At 43.0% G+C, this 18,645-nt stretch overlaps 1 protein-coding gene across 5 annotated transcripts in view; it reads right to left on the bottom strand.

The window, feature by feature from the left end:
• Positions 1-488: 488 nt before the first annotated feature.
• Positions 489-18,645, bottom strand: part of FBXW8 (F-box and WD repeat domain containing 8) — a 58,037-nt gene continuing 39,880 nt past the window's right edge. The window contains exons 8-12 of one of the 5 annotated variants that reach the window (XR_007506809.1): positions 11,047-11,174; positions 7,249-7,422; positions 5,399-5,515; positions 2,218-4,682; positions 489-1,754 (exon numbers count right to left, since the gene is read on the bottom strand). Coding sequence is in view for 1 of the 5 variants with exons in the window: in XM_049806815.1 (XP_049662772.1) it covers positions 4,538-4,682; positions 5,399-5,515; positions 7,249-7,422; positions 11,047-11,174 (564 nt within the window). In the remaining 4 variants the exon portion in view is untranslated. Of the gene's footprint in view, positions 4,683-5,398; positions 5,516-7,248; positions 7,423-11,046; positions 11,175-18,645 lie in introns of all 5 variants that reach the window. The other 4 variants (XR_007506806.1, XR_007506808.1, XR_007506807.1 and 1 more) reach the window with 4 other exon arrangements.

The raw sequence follows: 18,645 nt of genomic DNA on the forward strand, positions 1-18,645 counted from the left end.
GCTGCAGATCCCAGCGGTGGTCATCAGAGGGTAATTGGAAAATTGAAGCTGCTTTGCCGCATGTCGGAAAACTCCAGGAAAGCTGATAAAGGCTGAGTGGAGAGAACAGTGACTCGTGGTTCTGGAAGAGCAGGACCAAGCGACCCACACGACTGCAGGGCAGGTGCCCCAGGCAGGGGTTTTTTTTTTTTTGGCATCAAGGGAACAGATATTTTCTCAGATCCTCACCATCCCCACCCATCTCTCAGCCACAGTGGAGCTTGGGAAAGGCAGGAGAGACTGAAACACAGGGGGCGTCTGCCCGGGAAGGACGGGGGATGCAGGACAGCAGCACAGGAGCATGCAGCAACGGAGTTAGGGCAGCTGGTTGCAGCCGATGCTTGTAAGCTAAATTTTGAGGTACTTCCCTGTCCTTCTAATGGCACCCTCTGATGCAAAGGTGACGCAGGACCTCCCCCCCTCCAAAAAAGCCAGCAGCTGAAGATGCATTTGGCCCAGAGGCTAAAGGTCCACATTTCTGGTCAGAAATCTGCCAATGGCACAAACCCTGATCTGGAACAGGCACTATCCTCACTAGTTTCTACTGTTTAATCCATCGGTACTTCATCTGTTTATGGGGCCTCCAACCACTGCTGGCCCATCTTTCCCTTCAGCAGCAGGGACCAGTCTCAGAGGTATGAGGGACTGGGAGGGGCTGGGATAAAACCAGTGCTGGCCAAAATATAGCTGAAGGTTTTAGGACTATCCACGGAAGGGGGAAAGGAGAGGCCAAATGTCACTGAAAGAAAAGAAGGGGCAGAGAAGGCATTAAAAAAAAAGTATTTTTTGCACCACCACGGCTCATCAATACCACATGCTCGCACCTCCCCAACAGCAACCAGGACAGGGAATGACAGAGATACCTTCGTCTCTGGACAGGGACATGAAAGCAGAGCGGAGAGCAGGAAAAGCAGCAGGGTGGGAGGGGAAGGTGCTGCTCTGCAGAGCCAAACTGCAGGGCAAGGGAGTCAGAGACCCCCCTAGTCCCTCTCTGCACAAAGAACACCCGCTGTTCCTCCTCCCACCGCTCCTCGGCATCAAGTGAGGGATGGCAGCCCCACAAAACGCTGGAGTCGCTCTTCCCCCACCGCCAGGGTGGTCGAAAGGCAAAAGGCACATTCTTAGGGCCTTTGCTGCTGGCTTGGGCCCAAAATATGTGGAGGGAAAGCTGGTTTTTTTCCAGCACAGCACTACAGCTGAGTGTGTCCTACCATGTCCTTTGCATTAAGACTGTTTTACTATGCACCACCCATTGCTTTTGCCTGAAGTCAGAGCTCCGGAGCCTGGTAGCAGCTGGAGGCTGCTATACAGAGACAGCCTCCCCCTTTGATCATATATTCTCTTTGGAGAACAGCAGGGAAGAAATTTATATCCAGGGATCCTTCTCACAAAGACAATGGATACCTCTTTTTTCGCTAAGGATCACTGTCATCAAGAGCAGAAACCAGAAGTTGTTCTTGAGGCTCTTTACCCCAAACTACCACCTCCTTTGATGCATTCCGATTCTTTAGCTCTCCCCAACTACCCGGCCCATCTGACGGTCACCAGCCGGGTCACAGGGCGAGCCTTCGCCTTCAGTTTAACCTCTGCCTGGGCAATCCACAACACTGCTCCAACACGTCCTGACCGCAGCTCCTCGACTCGAAGCCCTGCCGTCAGCTCCAGGCACCACCCGACACAGAAGAGACGCCCTCTTGCTGAGCGATAACCTTTGCCTGTGGGATACAACAAGGGTCTGCTGAGACAAGAGTCCACCTTTACCCCTACCTACCTCAAACCGGTAGCACTAACAAGTCCTAGGGAGTCCCCAGATGGAAATCCAAAGGTGGGATCTGTCTCTGCTAAAGACTGGATGGCGACTCCATTCTTGCTCTTGAGGTTGTTAGGGAAGAGGCTCCATTTAAATGTCACCTAACCCTGGCAAAGATACAAACACCCACAATTGCATTTGCTGCACTCCAACACAGTATTAATGACTACCCAGTGAAGTAGGACAACATCTCTTTTCAGAAACAAAAATTAAACTCCCAACATGGATACTCTCCAACAGCCTAAGTGCCCTCATTTGCATTACAAATGCTAGTTAAATACATACACAATCTTCTGCTGTGGTACAACCTTCCTAAATGAATTCCAGCGATAGGAAAAACAGACCAAAAGGACCACCCTCCAACCCACCCAGAGGAGCTGCATCCAGACTGTGAGCCAACAAAATGGTGGCTGTGGGGACAGAGAATTTCTTTTGCCACTGGAGGTGATGCAAGCCTTCCAGTATCCGGATGGGGTGATGTTTGGTCCCCGATGAACTGATGACTTTTCTTCTCTGCATAAAAAAAGCAAACACCTCTACAAACGCAGGTGCTGCAAAGCATGTTTTCTACCAGCTCAGTGACTACCACGGATCAAGGAGCAATACGGAGGCAGCCTTGCCACAGGCAGCGCAGAAGCAGAGGGGAAGCACAGGGGAAAAGGGCTCAACACACACGGGCACAAGACAAACTTATCTGCTACTTGCAGCAGGGAGATGAAGGAAGAACAAAGCTGTCCTGAGATAATGAGGCAAGATAAGGAGAGTCAAAGCTGGAACAAGCCAAGGGTGTATTAAGTGAGACGGGGCAGCAGGTCACAGCACGGAGGGGAAGAGAACAATGAAGCAGAAGCTCTCTCTGTTCAGCCACATCAGAAGACACAGGGCTGGAGCAACCCACAAAATCATTTGTGCTACCAAAACTATTATTTATTTGACAGGTTTCAGCTGAGCTCTTGTCCAAACTATGTATCCATGACACTTCTTGCTCTTCCAGGAATGAAGGAAGTGAGCTGGCTTCTCAGAAGGGCAGAGGAAGAAAAAAGAAAAAAAAAGAAAAAGACCAAAGCTTTATAAAAGATAAAATCTATTGGTCAGACAAAATTACTTTGCCCCTTGCACTTCTTGTATCAGTCCATCACGAGGAAAAAGCTCGTTAAAAACCAAACACGCATGTGAAGGGCTGGCCTAGGGGTCACGGAAAACCACCCTAAGCCAAAGACAATGAAAAGCTGTGAAACACATCTCTCTCCAGGCAGGAGAAGGGCAGCACGAAGCTCTCCAGGAGCTGTCTCAGCAACTGGTTAGGGGTTGAAGTAACAGTCCAGCCAGCCCCTCTCCTGCAGGTTCGGGCACCTTTCTTGCATCCCACCCCACCACTGTCCTTCTAAATTGATTCCATTTAGCCAGCAAAAAGGCGTTAAGTTAAAACTTAACCTCAATTTAACCTTGATTTACATGGCTTTGGCTTGCACCAGTAAGTTTACAAGGGCAAATCACAACTATAAAATATAAAATGGTAAACCAGTATAACACACTTATGCAGGACTCGAGCTCTTGTTCACCAAACTGGTTCTACCTATGTCAGTGCAACTTGGATTTAAGCCTTACTCCTTATTTTTACCTGAGGTTCTACACCACATCCTTCAGCCTGGATGCTTCTCCACAGCATTAGTGAACTACCCATGCAGAGGGATTGCGGCCAGTTCATCCCTTCTGCGTCATTAAATCAACACCATCAATTCCCAGCTCGGAAGTGAGGGCAGTGTCAGAAACACAAGTCCCAGACACCTGGGGAAAACCTCCAGGTGCTGTGGAAGGGCATGATCCAGCAAAGAACATACCTGACAACTAACCTGAGACACAACAGCTTTTTGTTTCAGTGCACAGGGGTTAGCTCACCCTAAAAGACTTGGGGCCAAACCCCCCCCAAACACAAGTACATATACAATTAGAAAACATTTAATCCAGAATTTTAGAGACTTAAAAAAATAATTTATTTTAAAATAATTTTGATGCGTGTGGCCTGCTGAGTTTCCAAGCATCCAGCCTGGCCAAGGCCAACCTTCCCCCCACCTCTCCCCATCATACTCCCCTCTCCCAACCGCCATAACCTTTTGTGCACGGTTCTGTTCCTAGACACATTCTGATGCACTCCAAGGAAAAGAAGAATGAGCAGCTTATTACAAGGAAAGAAATTTCAAACATGTGGCTCTGCCAGATGCTTTTTCCAAGTCCTTGGTGGTTGTTTTTTTCCCCTCTCAGGATGGGCATGAACTCCTCAGTGTGCTCCCAGCCTCCCACCACTTCAGCAGTTTGCCACTTGGGGCTCTCGCTTCCTGACCACGTCCTCTGCCAAGATGGGATCAGCAGCATTTTTCCCACAAGCAGCATGAAGGAATATTTTTGTTTACACCAAAGCATACTGTTCCCCTTCAGTCTTCAGTCTCTCCATTCCACCATAGTGGACCTTTGAACATTTGCGCAGCAACATATTTTAGCGATATGCTCAAAGGCAGTCACACTCTGTTCTGGTTCATATCCCGAAGTTTTCGGCAAATGCTCAGCCCATTTGATGTGCCTGCAGCCAACGCCATCTTTTTGGCACTTGTCCCATGTGGATCTCCTTTTTGCCTTTGGCCGTGTACTTGGCAGAGGGCTGGACCACAGAAGCCAAGTAAAGTGAATTACCTAAATGTTATCATAGGGAACTGCAAGGCCAATGTTGTAGTTGTAACCAGTCACTTCATCGTAGGAAGAGCGGCAAATAGGAAGGATGCTTTCTACAGCCAACTGGTCCACTGAGAACTCGTAGGCATAAATGATTCCTCGATGCCTGTACCAAACACAACCAGGACACACCATTTTACCTTAATTATGTACTTCAACAGGGGAAACAAACAAAGTTAGAGATTGCCATAAAGGATCAAAATTTGATGCTTCAGGAGCTGAATATAAAAACACATCCCTTCTGTACGAGTGCTGTCTGTGCAGTTCTACCAGAGAAAACTCCCTCCTGCCTTCTTCCAGGGACCCCACCAAGCCCTGGGAACGATTGGTGAATCATTCACTTTAGCACTGCAGAGACATGACTGTCATCTGCTGAAACATTTCTCATCTATTCAGGAAGGGGGAAGATAAGTACATTTTAGTTTGATAGTTCAATTCGACATGCTAACAGCCATCTGAGATGCAAATACCAAAACCTGGAGTTTAAATATCAGTACTTTTCCTTTAGGAGGAGATATCATTACTAATATTTAAAACAAGGAAAGTGCTGCATTCCCTGTCTGGCGTCAATGGCCTTTACAATCCCCTGCTGAAAAAGAAATGCATTTTTTTTTGCACTCAGAAGTAAATAAAGAGCCAATTCATCAATGGTTTTGAAAGCCTTATGTTTAAACTTTTCAAAATTTTATTCTTTAGATGCTACACCTTCTCTATTACTGCTCTGGATCATGACTCAGGTGCCTAGTGTGCCATTTTAAAATATATAATAAAGCAGATCTTTGCAGTGCCGGAAATCCTACCCTTCAGAGCTGGCTTACTCACTTGCGGTGCGCAGTAAGGTCATCATCTGTGATGCTGGTGCCTCGGGGAGTTTTCTCATCAGGGATGTTTGCAGTGATGAGGCTATGAGAATTAAACCATACATGGCGGACTGGATGTCTGAAAAATAACCCACAGCACTGGGTGAGATGCCACCTGCGTTAGACTCCTAAAATCCAAGTGCAGTAAAGGAATTGCTCTGGATTAAACAAGAATTCATTTATATCAGCCCCCTCTCTATGGCCAGAGGCTGGGAACCCACACCTTTGGCTCTTCTCCTCCTGTCTGGAGCAGATAAACACAGCTTTTATCCCCATCTAGTGGGCTGTTACCAGAACACACGTGGAGGCCAGAAAATATTTTAGACCCTTGGCAGCACACAGGCTGCAAAGGATCCAGGCTGCCCGCTTGCTTTGCTGCTTTAAGGACTGCAGCAGCACACTCCTGGGAAGAGCAAGATGCTTCCCAAAATGAAGGATGGAGACACCCAGGACCCCCACACCCTCAAGCACTGAGCTATGGCTGAGTTAGAAATGCACTATATGGCACAAGCTAAGAGGTCCGGTCTTCATTCCTTTTCCTCTCACTGGTGAATAAACTAACCCTGAACCACTGTAACAGCATTCACTGTTCAAGTAGGAGTAACTTATCTTCTCTGATTAAGATGGCTTATCTCCATGACCCTAATGTGTCTCCTGTCATCTCCCTTAGCTTCTGCCCTTGCTTTCCACTCATGGCACTGGGCATGGATAACAACACACACACCTTTTTGATCGAAGTGATCCCTTCTTATTCCTATATAGATTAAACAGTATTTTAAATGTTTAATCTAATGGTTTCACTTTGAGTACACCCCCAAAGCTCAGATCTGCACTGCCTGCCCTCCTTCTTGGCATGCTCATTAGTGCTGCTCCAGGAGACAATCAATGCAATATCGTCCTTAATGCATCAGCTGCATCACGATGGGCTGTATAATTCACAGGGTCAGAAGAGAAGGAGATACCTGCTATTAATCAATGACAACTCCAACTTGAACTTCTCTGACTGTAAATACCTCATCTACCTCCTCTTTGGGGAAGATGCATTAGGGAAAAAAAAAAAAAATCAGGATTTATCTGTTCATTTTATTAAGGGGATCACTCAGACTTACAAGGGGCTAAATCCTTGAGGTCTTCATTCAGACAAAGCTACACCCTGGGAATTGTGCCTTGATCAGGAAATCATAACTTGGCTCTAGCAACTAACAGTCTTCTGTCAACTCCAGGATACTGATCTCTGCTTGTACTTTCAGTACTGTACTTCTTGTGTTTTCAGTACAAACTGGTATTTTAATATTTAAATGAGTTTAAATACCAGCCTGGTTTTGAATGGTTACTGCTAAGAGAATGCGTGAATGAGGTGACCAGAAACACAGGTATTGTGTAAGGATATAGTGGATAGAGACAGCCAGGACCAGTCACTCTGAAGACAACAGCCAGGAGTCCAGCATTTTAAATCCAAAGTTCAGTAAAGTAAATACTGGTTGGGGATAGGGCGGGGAGAAGACACTAACTGAACTTCACAGAAAATCCAGGGGAAACAATTTCCATGCTCCCTTACGCCGACTGAAGCGCTCTTTTAACTAACGAGCAAAAAGCCTACGACAGCTAAAGGGCACACGCAGAACCAGGCACAAGACTCCAGGTGGGGAGGCAATCTGTTCCCAAATCACATGAAAACTAAACAGAACTCTCAGAAGCTTTAGACATGGACATATTATCATTTTGGTCCTGGATCATCCCATTCCCACGTTCCTCCTGTCAGCCAGATCCAATAAACACCCTTGCAATAGGACCCCACACAGACAAAATTACCTGGCATGCATTTCCCAGAGTTTGGTGCCCATCCGTTGGTCCCACACACAGACCAAGCCCTCTTCTCCTCCACTGACGATCTTCCAGTCATCCATCTGAACCGCAGACACTCCTAACTGGTGGGCGTAGAGGGAGCACAAAGATTCGCTTTTGCGGAGATCGAATACCCTGACCCTACACACAAAAAAATAAAGAACAGAGGTAAGAAAAGCTGTGGCTCTGCAGCCTGTAGGTTCTGAGAGCGCAAGTACTTTGGGGGTTACGAAAACACATCTGGGATAGCAGTAGTCCCACAGCCGCTACAGGGCCAGAAACCCAATACGGTTGACACTTTTCACCACTGAATTTTCACCATCACTTCTATTATCTCTATCTCTATTTTTTCGAGGCAGACTTCTCCCACTATACAGGACCTCTCTGACTCTTTATAAGCCCCAGGTGATACAAAAATTAAGTGAAATTTGGAGAAAGCTCCTCTGTTTGTGCCTCCCAAAATGTTAGCAATGCCGTGGGGCATAAAGCACCATGTTTTGGGTATACTGCTAACACATCCTACCCCTTGGTACCTAACCCATGTCCACTATGGCCAAGGGGTAATATTATTACGAGGATCAAGGAAAAGACTATTATTACAAAGATTTAGGAAGAGACTAAATGTGGGGCAATTCAAAAGTCAAGTGAATTACAGGTTTATATGCTTGAGTCAACCACCAATACTAAACCAAAGCTATCCACAAGCACCCAGAAATCAGTATCTCTTCTGATTTCAAAAATACAACTACTGACTGTGGGTAGCTTTTAGGTACATCTGGTTTTCAGAAATTATTGATCGCTCAGACAAGGCATTTTGAAGAGAAACATATCGAACACTCGACTAGGAGCAGAACTGTAGAAAAAGAGCTTAGCATTTCAACCACTGCAACAAGTCCACAAAACCAGTTAAAGCTAATGGTGTTAAGTTTTAAACCCAGCACTTATCACAAAGGAGTATGTTTTTTGATCCGTATGTATTGAGATTAAGAGATAAAGCAAGTACATATGCGAATAAAAAAAAAAGATGCAGCAAGTGAAAACAGAGTAAAGGGGAAATACTGATCTCGGATTTGAAAAGAAGCCAGAGAAAGTTCCTCCCAGCTGATGGCTATCAAGAATGAAACCATCAGGTACATATTAATTCCAGAAAAGGCCAAAACACACTCGTTCCAACACATTAACTTTACTTTATTCCATACCCCCGCTACGATCCTAACGGTGTTGCAAGTCTTTCCTTTTCCTTTCTCAAACGCAGACTGCATCATACAATTTTACAAACACATTTCAGCAACCGAAATAAAAGGCAAGAGAACAGTCCAGAACTCCAACAGAGCAACATCCATCTGACATGTAGAAAAACATGCTGGAACAGAGCAAGGAGCATGCTTTGTGTGGTTCTGCAGCCACCCTTAGGAAAATCCCATCACAACAGCTGCTGATGGTGAAAAGGACTTCTTGCTTTCTCCAGCTCCAGCAGAGAGAAGCTTTGGCTACATATTAGAGCTGTGCTTTGGGTAAGGATGGGGTATTTTGGAAGTGTTCACACCCAGCGCTCACCCTGTCTTGCTGCATGTGTTCTGCACGGCAATCAAAGCTTCTTCTGTTTGGTAAGCACAGTTGGAAATGAAGATCTGATTGTGTCCTGGTTATTTCATTAGCAAGGGCCCAGGTTTCAGGCAGGTGTCCATTCTGGCACACCCTTGGAAGAATTAGAGGCACACTTGAGTTGTTTAGATATGTTTTACAAAAAAAAAAAAAAAAAAAGGCATTTTGCAAATCTAATGTGATGCTCTAATGCAGACCTGGCATGGCCTGCCATCTCCTGCCTCAACAGCTGGGCTCAGTGGGAGCACATCAGATTCATCCGAGTTCAATGGAGCCATAAGAAACGTGTTCTCATGACCAGGCTTTGACTCTCCTGCTGGACTACTTTAGAAGTAAGCTCACTTGCCTGTCGGAGAGCATGGAATACATGTTTTGATCCATACCTTTCAGAGACGGTATACACCAGGCTTGCCATATGTGCCATATGTTCCAATGCTATTCACCATCTTAGGTTCCACCAAGAAAAAGGGTGCTGTTGCGCAGTGCAGCAGCACATACTCCCTGTTATCAGATCTCCTGCCAGCATGAAGCACAGCTAAGTAATCAAATAAATCAGCACTGCTTCAGGAGTATTTTCTGATGGAAAGACCGAATTTATAGGTCCTACCAAAAGCATTTCACAAGTGTCACTTTTCAGAATCATGGCTTTGAATGAAAGAATACCATATACTCATAACATTTTGAAATTGCTGCATTTAATTCAAGCACTAAGTTTTCCCACTGGCCATCAGCAGTGTGAACTCCCATGGCAAGATCCCTACTTAGTACACTTGCTCTGTAATAGGGCTATGGAGGTTCAAGTCACATTCCACCTGTGGATGCCCAGCACCTATTAATGCCCTTCATGCAGCACCACATGAAGAACTGACCTCTGAAATACACATGGTCTTGCCTCCTGGATGCCAAACTTATTTGCTGAACTATTGATTCCTAACTTTTTGCTACTTTAGTGATGGCCAAACCCCTTGAACTCAGTCAATGCTTGAGCTGAAAAACTGAAAAGCTTTCTGGAGGGGAAAGGGCGCAGACATTTACTATAGCATAAAGGGAGTAAATTTCAATCTCACTTAAGGAATATCAACTTTATCTACTCTCCCATCATTGTGCAAGAGATCAAAATTGGAGGTAGTTTTACTGGGGTGCTTTGGAAAATCAATTATCTGCTTTTAGAGGGGGAAATACTCCCAAGGATTCAATCACATGTGTCAAACTTCTGATATTTCCTTTATCCTCTTTGCTGAGAAAGTGTGAGGTTTGCTTGCACTGCCTATTCACTGAGAAAGAAAAAAACCTGTTTGACAAAATAATCATTTTTGCAAGCTGCTGTACTGGCGGGACAGAGGTCTGGGATTTGGCAAAGGGAAGTATCCGCCTTACAATCTGATACCCACCACCACACCAGACCACCACCTGCAGCCTGATGCCCAGTGCAGAAAGGAGGAGGGAAGGAACAGGGAGCCATTAGAGACTGGCTCCTCGCCATCCCACATCTCCTTTGGTGCACTGGATCAGACCCCACAAATAACTAGCCAAAAAAAGAAAATCTAAAAATTGGACTCAAAGGGTCTTTTTAAGCACTTTAATCCTTTTGCACTGTTCCCAGCGCGTCCATTCCTGGCACCAGATATTGTGCTGGGAAAATCCTACTCCCCAAGCCAAGGAGTTAAAGAGAAAGCTGCTAATCAGCTAAATAGAAGCTGGAATCTGTTCATATGAAAGTCTCTTTTTTTTTTTGTCACCTGAGGGACATCACAGTGTTCCGAAATACACTCTTGACATCATTTGGCAGACGGACCCATCTCATCCTACATGATTCATCCCTTAGGTTATTTTTTTAATATCAGAAAGTGAGCTTTTAAATGCCAAACTAATTTTGCGGGTGGTGGTGGGGAAGTGGAAGATATTCCAAGTGGTCTCGCTGGGCTGTACACCAACTGCGTCCACCAAATGGCTTAAAAAGAAAGTCTTCCCATGGAGCTTTCTGAAACAAAGCAAACTGGTAGCCACATCCAACTCTTACCTAATATTTTGTTCCTGAAGTTCACGCAGGCTGCATTTGAAACATTAGAAGAGAAACAAATTCTAGCAGGTCCAGATGTAGGACAGCAGGACAGGAAGTAAGCTAATTTGAGATGGGTTACAGCTCTTGGTAGCACCTACCTTCTGTCTTTATTGCCTGTAACAAGCATGTTTGGAGGACTGTTCTGGAGGTTGACACATGTAAAGTCACCTATCGAGTTGCCCATCTTCTTCAGACACTGACTTGTTTCCAGATTGTAAAGAAGAATCTGGCAGAAAGAGAACAAACACCAGCTAAATGTAGCCTGAGCACAACAACTACGTTTTGCTGCAGCATAAAGTAGGGCAGAGTTATTACCATCACAGGTGGTTTGCAGGACTCATTTCTCAAAATGCTAATACATAACCAAGATACAGATCTACCCCTATTAAGAACGGCAATAAACGCCCTCAGAAATGAGGAAATCAAGTTTCACAACTGAATCCATCAAGAAGCAGGGATGCAAGGCTCTTGCCAACCAGTATCAGATAGGTATAGCCCTCAGGCAGGCAAAGCAAACCATACAGATTTTCTCCAGGTCACATTTTTAAGGCTTACATGGAAAAGCAAATAGTTTCTTCATCAATTTTAATATTTGGAAGACTAGTAAAAGTAAACAGAATCAACATTTAGAAGGTTTAGACAGATGGACTGGGCAAGAAACATTCAATCAAATACAGCAAAAAATGAAGAGCAGAACTGAACACCGACTCAGCGCTGACAGGCCCTGCTGACGGCTTTTGTACAGATCCTGCGGCAGAAGCAGATTAAGAGAAATATTACATCTGAAGTGGCAGTTCAGATGGGAAAGGAATAAAAACAGCTCGGATTTTAAGCAACATCCAAGATGATTCGACTAGAGACTGGAAGAGAGGTACGAGTTGTTTTCCGTCTGTTCACCCACCTCTCCTATGCACAGCAATCAGTTTAATCATGTTCACTGTCTTTCCTGTGTGGGCAGAGGAGATTTATCTGTTTGGGCCTTTCAATTTAGGAGAGCAAGTATTTTTAGAAGCAGAAAAATGTACTGGTCAAAGCCCAGTGGAGCTCAGCACAGTACCTGGTCTTACGTAACTTCATAAACATTATTAAATTTCATGGTGATGCTCCTTTAGTTTAAAAGAAACCTATGACTATGAAAAGAGTGACAGTAGTTAAAACATCAGAAAAAACTGAAGGCTTCCATGGCAACATCAGCATGGCTATGTCAACGTCACATCAATATTCTTAGCTTCTACCCTTCTGATTATGTCCACATGCAGGTTAATAAATATTACACTATCTGTACATATTATTTCAACATTTCCCAGAACAGTGATAGTGATGCTGCATGGCCTTTTACTTCCTATCTGTGCAATTTTAGTAAGCATCTCAAAGGTCAAATTGAGAGCAGAAGGGGATCATTTTGTGATGGATGCCTCTAGGCAACAAAACTGAAGCTTTAAAAATTCCTAGGAATACTGCAACGAAAGGCAGAGAATTTGTAGGTTTCCTCCACCTGCCGTTTCTCCCAACTAAAGGGCAGGCATGGTTTTATTCAGATATGTTATCAGTTCCCTATTAGAATCAACACATTCATACCCGACTTCCTCGGTTGCTTATAATATTTGTAATCTCCCAAATAGTTCCCTTTCCCAGCCTTGTCTTTGTGAAGCTATCTGCCTCAAATACCAGTCTTTAGCATGTAATTTTTCATCTTTAAGTCTTAAGGTACTTTGCACAGTTTTCAGTGCAAAGGAAATCAGTATCTGTGCCTGGCAACCAAATTTCTCCTTGGAAAGTTTTGAACAAAAGACAAAGTCAATAAACAGCTGAATTCAACTTATGAACAATAAATGATCAGGTCAACAGCAACATATTCCAGCCCCCAGTTGAGCCTCTGAACAAGCCCTTCCCAGATGTACGTTAAAACTCTGGAGAGGAGAGGGCCAAATGCTGCTTTCTCAAAAGTCCCCTGGGGCTAATACTTAAAATGAACATCCATAAACTATTAATTTATCTAAATGACCATAGCTCCCATCTATCCTATAAACATATGATACACACTTGAAAAATTCAGTTATGCCCATGAAAGACTACAATGAAAAATTACTTCCACAAAGCATTTAAAGATTCCCTTGTTTTACATCAGAACAAGCATTACATATTCTCCTGCTTGCAGTCTCAATTTAGAGCTGTGGCAATCCTCATCTCTAGGTAGCACCAGCCAAAAAATTGTTTATTTCTCCTCACATAACTTGTAGATGGTCACCAAGTTAACGTGTTCGCATCTAAGAAAGAAAATCTGTAAAAAATTAAAGGTTTAGATCCACAAAACTGGAAGAAAAGCCTTTGTCTTTTCATCTTCTCCCACTCCGTCCAATTCCTTCTCTTCTCACATCAGTCTCCATTCTTTTAGAGATCGTTGGGTTGGGTTTTTTTAAGATTTTATAATGCACGTGTGTATTTCCAGCCAATTAGCCCTATCATTGGAAGAAAGAGTCTCTTTGTGATTTTCGGTATCCAGGTTTTACCTGTCTTTAAATTCAACTTCTGTCTTGAGCAACATTATGGTCTGCAAATGAATTTCATAAACTTATCCTGACATACTGATAGGTAAAGAAACAAAAAGAACTCAGAATGCTTTTTTCAAGTCTGAATAATAATTTCTTTAAGTCAGGGTTTTTAAAAGCATATTGATGACAATTTTGAAGTTGCTGGAACACTTCTGATGAGCTCTCCTATGAAATCCCAAGGCAACAAGGGTTTTCTTTACAAAGGCCAAGAAGAAAAAGAATGAGAATACCTGGTCAATAGGGACTTGAAATAAGGGCCTGTATGTTAAAGGGCAGATAAAGCGTAAGATCTTTAGGAGGTTTATAATCCTGTAATGCACACTGCAAAGGGATTACCCTTTTAAAGATATTTATAATCCTATAATGGACACCCAAGACCAGTGACCTAATAGGTACCGAACTGAAGGTAAGTGAACCAAGAGCATTTGGGTGTGAAATGAAGTACCCTGGGATAACACACTAACGAGCATCCCTTCCCCCAGTGGGACTTTGGGGACACAAGGGAGGAAAAGCATTAAATACTCTGTGCAGATGTACCAGGATCTAACACACAAAATAAAAAGTGTTACCTATTAACATTGTTCAAATGAAAAAGTCTTAAGTTATTGGATAAGAGCCAAGCAATCTCCCAGAATGCTTAATAATTCAACAAGCCAGAAATAGCCAGAGTACCTTTACCATTATGTTTAGTTAAAGACCACAGAGATTAGAAAACACATTATCCATCTCAGAGGCGATTCTTTCCATGTTACAAGTCCCTTAACGACCTTTACCATCTCTCCCTCTCTCTCTCTCCCTCTTTTAATAAGGCTGAGCAAATGGGACTTCATTTTATCCGATTGCCACAGACTAGTGGTATTAATTATTCATGCTCATACTCTCTCTTTTGTTAAGGCAGTGCATTAGACTAATTTCCTTCTTTACTGTGAGAGTTGGGCACGTCTCAACCTGTGGCCACTGTTCTCGGATAGATGCACCGAGAAGCTGGCAAATTCATGAGACCAGGCAGAGGAAAAAAGGAAAAGTTACTGTACTTCATGAAACTGCAGAGCAGTGGGTACGGGGAACTCTCTTTAAATGCTGTCCAAGAACTCAAGAAAGACGACTAAATTAATTCACAAAGAATTAAAGTCTCTGTAGTCAGAATAGCTAAGCTGTGAGCTTTGTTACATCTTGCAGCTAAGTGAGGTCAAGCGTGGTCGATGTACTCTGGTTGAGATACTTCCAAGAAAAACCAAGGAACTGAAGGAAATGCTGTTGATGGAAGTCTTCCATGCATGTCCAATACCCCAGCAGGTGTTTTGGGATCCTGTGTTGTTGGAGATGTCTTTTTTGGATGGAACATTAAAACAACAAATCCCCAAGCGCTTGTTATCAAAGAGCCTGTGGTACTTTCAACAAGAGCAGGGGTGTTCAACCCACTGTCCTGGCTGAAAGCCAGCAGACAACTGCTTTGTGAAATAGCTCGTTTCCCTCTGCAATCACATTTCTGCTTCTTGTCAAAAGTTACCACATCGTGCAGCTAGCAAAAACTGAGCTGTCTCTCAGAACTGGGCAAAGCACTCTGTATATTCAGTATATTTAGTTCTTATTTAGATGAAGTATTGAACAGAGTATCATAAATACTAGCAAAATGTATACTGTAAAACCACACTCAAAACCTACATCCTCTTCCATTCTGAATAACACACAGGACACATTAAAGAACCACTTTCTCAGAAAGAACTGGCTTGTTTAGAGGTTTCTAACTGTCCTTTTAGAGACAGAGGATCAAAATAAAAAAAGACCTGAGATGCTCAAAGAGGCAGAGGAACAAGCAGCAAGATTGGGAACAGAATCTGCATTTATTTTCAGATTATGTTTTTCCCCCTTTCCTTCTGCCCATCCTTCTGCCAACTAGAAGAAAAACATTGTCTGAATACACACAAATATTGCCAACAAAAGAAAAGGGTCATGAAATTTCAAGTCCATCATGAATAAAAAGGGATCTGGTTTTCGCTCAGGTCAAAACCATTCAATTCAAAGGGTATCTACAAAAGCGGTAAGGCTATTTCATATGCATTTGCAGCAGAAGTCATCAAATTAAGTACAACATATGGTACACACTGCTGCAAGTTTGAATTTTATTTCTAAAGGGATGTGGAAAAAGAATATTTTCAAAGTTTACAAGCCTCAGGGGCACAGTTTCCCAGTGCAAATGTATTGAATTGCCTTCTGTAAATATGGCACATAACACTGCAACAACAACAACAAAATTTGACTATTAACAAATGCAAGGTCAGCATATTGATACTTGTACACAGAGATAAGTGTTCTGGCTCCATAAATTTAAAGATGAGCTAAGATTTAAAAGGAGCAGCTGAGGGAGACAGACAGACAATCAGAGAGAAAGAAAAATTGTAAATCATACACAAAACAGCCAGTAAAAAAAAAAAATAAAAAAGCAGTTAATATACATGAATAATGGATGTTTGATTTAAAAGCAGTTTACTCCAATATGATGTAATTTTTGACAATCAGCCAGAGAGACTATTTTGCAAGTTCTTGCCAGATATAAGTCATTGTGTAAAGCTGGTAACACAACCGTTTCTCCGAGCATGTGGAAAATTGACTTTCATGCCATCCTAAAGGTGACTTTACGCTGGCAAACGAGAACTCTTATTTTGCATGCGCTGAGCTGCACCAAGCAGCCTCAAGCAATGTTTCAAGATCCACACAGAGAACTGCAAAAATAACAGAGTCTAAACAGCTTGCAGCAAATCTAGCAGCAAAAAAAGCCAGCCGCACACGCTACCCAATCCTCCAAATACCTACACCTGCCGTAAAAGTTAACACGTGAAGCTAGAGACAAGTGTAGTTTGGTTTTTCCTTTTAAGTTTTCATCTGACTGCAGTTAAAAAGTAAGACCCCAAGCTGGTAGCAAGAAGCAGAGCCAAGCTTTGTGCAGGCAGGCAGCGCACAAGCTTCAGCAACGAAATTCTGCCAACGCACCTGCAACCCTTGCCGTTCCAGCACTGGACACTGCCCCAGCCCAGGCTGCCAGCGGCCGGGGCTCTGCCAGACTTGATGGGCTTGTGATGTGGACAGATGTCTGCTAGGAGCTGGAATGAGGTCACCAGACTCATTTGACTTGTGGCTGAAGACTGATGTAAGAGTTCAAGTACCCAGAGACGAAAGGACAGTATGTTTATCCACTGAACCACCCACTCACTAAAAAACAAGCCCTAACCCAGAAACACGTTTTCCCTAACCTAAGGATAGGACAGGGAAAAGGAAGCCAAGGTAATTCTTAAAAACCTCAATGAATTCTCTTTGGTTTCATAGATTATCACCTTGAATACTCATGGCACATCCTCACAGCTCTATTTTCAAAGCCTGAGACACTTACCTAAGCAGCTGTGCCAAAGTTGAGGTATTCACATTAATGTACAAATAAGGGGAAAAAAAACCCCAAAGCGGAATGCCATTAACATTAGCCAATACAAAAGGGATTTTTATTTTTTTTTTAACTTGCAAAGTTATTTCTGGTCATTTACAAACACAGAAAAAACCAAGATGGATGACTGTCACTTTTCAGCAGGACAGGGGTTAATTGATACATCATGCAAAATTTAGGCAAGGAACACTTCTGGTCTCTCTGCTGGACTGTATTTCTTGCAGTGCCTGACTTATAAAGTTACACAGTTCAGATCCTCAGAAAGAGTTCTGTCACTCCTACGTGGTACCAAAGAGTTTATAAAGAAAAAGGTATTTAAAACACCTTTCACGTTCAAAGATCTGCTAACACCCTACAGTCCTACAGCTCTGCAAAGCAAAACATTCGGGCAAGTCCCATATGTTCAAATTCAGTACGACCTGCCCTTCTACTGGTATGAAAACAAGAGTTCATAAAGACCAGTTTACTGAAAGCTGGACTATTTACAAGGGCAGTGGTTAACAAAACTGAAAAAAGCCCAAATTTTTTAAACAAGAAAAAAATCAAGATTAAAAAAACCCCTGAAGTCTTTGGAACTCCACGAGAACTGGAGACGCTATAACACCAGGAAAGACAATGCAAGCTTACCAGTTAAAGAGGAGGATTTTAGTTAAAATAAGGTGCAAGTGTAACCTATGACCTAAATACATCATCCAAGAGAGACTGTAGAGTACGAAATTCAATTTAAAGGATTATTTAAAATTTGTTTTTCACTTACTATTAGTTCATAACCTCCACTTCAAGTGGTTAATTCTACTAGATACGCTCACATTAGCAAGCAGTTGAAGAACTCTGTGGAAATATTAAATACAGGAGCAAAACTAGGCAGTATTTCAATCGCTGATGAGAAGAGACAGGTGATGTTGAAAGCCATTCATCAAGTACAAGCCAATCACCAGCTCAAAACAGATGAAAAAGTGACAGCATAACAAACAACTCCCAAGGCATCTGATCTCAACATATCTAGCCTTCTGTTCCTAAGTTGGAGGCTCTAAAATCATTACTGTCCTCCCTTCACTCCTCTCTTCCCCATCTACCTGTTCTGAAATAAGGTTCATTTGTGTGCAAAGCAACCAAAACCACAGACATACTCTGAACTGCGCCTTATAATGCATGCAGAGTTCTTCAGCCCCACGAGCTTAAAATAAAATTCTCTTACATGCTATATGAAGTTTCAAATCCTCCCATGTTGATTATCTTCTATCACCAAGATCTGCTGAATATGTTAAAAAATTTCAACCACATTGTAAATACAGGAGAAAGTTGGCTTTGTTCCCCCTCCAAGAGAATAAATCACCTATAAATTCCCAAGAAATAATCCACAAGCAGAAGAGAGCTCACCTGAAGCTACAGTAGGAGACCAGACTTACTTGACAGCAGATGGTCCATTCAGGCAAGCTTATAAATATACTAACTATGAGAAAAGCTTCAGTGAGATCCTACAATCAGCAAGATAATTGCATCAGAAATCAGATGATGTTAATCCTGACTTTATAGCGCTACCTGTTTCAGAGGTTTATATCCCTGTCAGGAAGAGGACCAAAGCCAGCTCTAGTTTAAATCTGTGGATTTAATTTTACGTACAATGCTCTAACCCAAAATTCAAGCAGGTGAATGCCAAGACTTTGTGATGCTGCTGCAGCATCGAGATCACAGGGCACCAAACTGCA

The sequence above is a fragment of the Accipiter gentilis genome, chromosome 7 (genome assembly GCF_929443795.1).
Source record: "Accipiter gentilis chromosome 7, bAccGen1.1, whole genome shotgun sequence".
Lineage (NCBI taxonomy): Eukaryota > Metazoa > Chordata > Aves > Accipitriformes > Accipitridae > Astur > Astur gentilis.